The 1,442-nt window shown below is 62.2% G+C and overlaps 1 protein-coding gene across 1 annotated transcript in view; it reads right to left on the reverse strand.

The window, feature by feature from the left end:
* ETH_00039690 (uncharacterized protein) overlaps positions 1-1,345 on the reverse strand; it is a gene marked incomplete at both ends in the record, with an annotated part of 1,640 nt that extends 295 nt beyond the window's left edge. The window contains 2 exons of the mRNA XM_013375022.1: positions 1-970; positions 1,321-1,345. Coding sequence (XP_013230476.1) covers positions 1-970; positions 1,321-1,345 — 995 coding nt within the window. The remainder of the gene's footprint in view (positions 971-1,320) is intronic.
* Between the last annotated feature and the right edge of the window lie 97 nt (positions 1,346-1,442).

The following is a 1,442-nucleotide window of genomic DNA, read 5'->3' on the forward strand; positions in this document are numbered from 1 at the left end:
GCCAGGAGACCCTCTATTCCAAGGTCGGTCTCCGGCGGCGGCGGCTGCTGCTGCTGCCGCTGCTGCTGCTGTCGCTGCTGCTGCAGCTGCTCCTGCAGCTCCTGCTGCAGCAGCTCTTCCTGGCGGTGCTGCTGCTGAATGAGGAACTGTTGCAGCTGCTGCTGTTGCAGCTGCTGCTGTTGCTGCTGCAGCTGCTGCTGCAGCTGTTGTTGCTGGAGCTGCTGCTGCTGCAGCTGCTGTTGCTGGAGCTGCTGCTGCTGCAGCTGCTGCTGCTGCTGCTGCAGCTGCTGCTCCAGCGCAAACGCAGAGCGCCGGCTCTGCGTAGGCCGTGGCGGGGGGCCCCTCCTGGGACCCAATCCCTGTCTGGAATGTAATGGGAGAGTTGGGGGCCCCTCGAGGGCCCCCCGGGCCCTGTACAGATCAAGCATGGGGGGGCCCCCCGGGGCTGCTGCAGCAGCAGCTAAGCCCATGCAGTTAAGAAGAGCCTCACAGTCTCGCAGCAGCTGCTGCTGCATCCTGGAATGGGCCAGTTCTGCTGCTGCAACGCCGCTGCTGCTCCTGTAGCCGCTGCTGCTGTTGCTACTCGGGGTGCTGCTCACACTCGTGCTGCTGCAGCCGCTGCTTTTGCTGCTGCTGCTGCTCCCCCCACCGCCGCACTTGCTGCTGCTGCTGCCCGGGGCAGGGATACCGCCAGCGAACCCTAGGCGCTGCGTAGCAGCTGCATATTTCTTCTGTTGCTGCTGCTGCTGCAGCAGCAACTGCTGCTGCTGAAAAAAAGGGCTCTCTCTCACACTCCTCTGACCGGCGCGTTGGGGGCCCCCAAGGGGCCCCCCTTTGCTGCCCTTAGGCCCTGGAGGGAGGGGCCCTGTGTCATCTTGAGGCAGCGGTCGGAGTTCCGCCGCAGAATGCTGCAGCAGCAACAGCAGCAGCAGCAGCAGCTGGCCTGTAAGGGCGGGGCAGGCGTGTGCTCCTGCAGCTGCTCAAGGAGCAGCTGCAGCATCGAATCAGTAGAAGCAGCAGCAGCAAAAAGCGGGAGCAGCAGGCACAGCAAAAAGCGGGAGCAGCAGGGACACCACGAAGTGCTGCAGCAGCAGCAGCAGCAGCAGCAGATGCACAATTACCGCGTATTTGCAATTTATGCCGGCGTGGCATCTTCCTCTCATAAATCGAGAACAGGGCGCAGCTTTGAAGTCAGACCTGTAGCCGCAGCAGCAGCAACGGAGAAGCAAAGATCAACGCAGCAGCAGCAGCAGCAGCAGCAAGAGGGGTGACAGCAGTAGAACAGCAGGCAGCAACAGCAGCAGACAGGAAAGAACGAACCGAACAGCGAAACATGAGTGCTCATCCACAGACCCTTTGCTGCTGCTTTTGCTGCTGTTGTTGCTGCTGGTGTTGAAAGACACTGCTGAGGTTACTGCTGTTGCTGCGGCGGCGGCTGCTGC

This window comes from Eimeria tenella, genomic scaffold, assembly GCF_000499545.2.
Source record: "Eimeria tenella Houghton genomic scaffold, Eth_scaff2486, whole genome shotgun sequence".
Lineage (NCBI taxonomy): Eukaryota > Apicomplexa > Conoidasida > Eucoccidiorida > Eimeriidae > Eimeria > Eimeria tenella.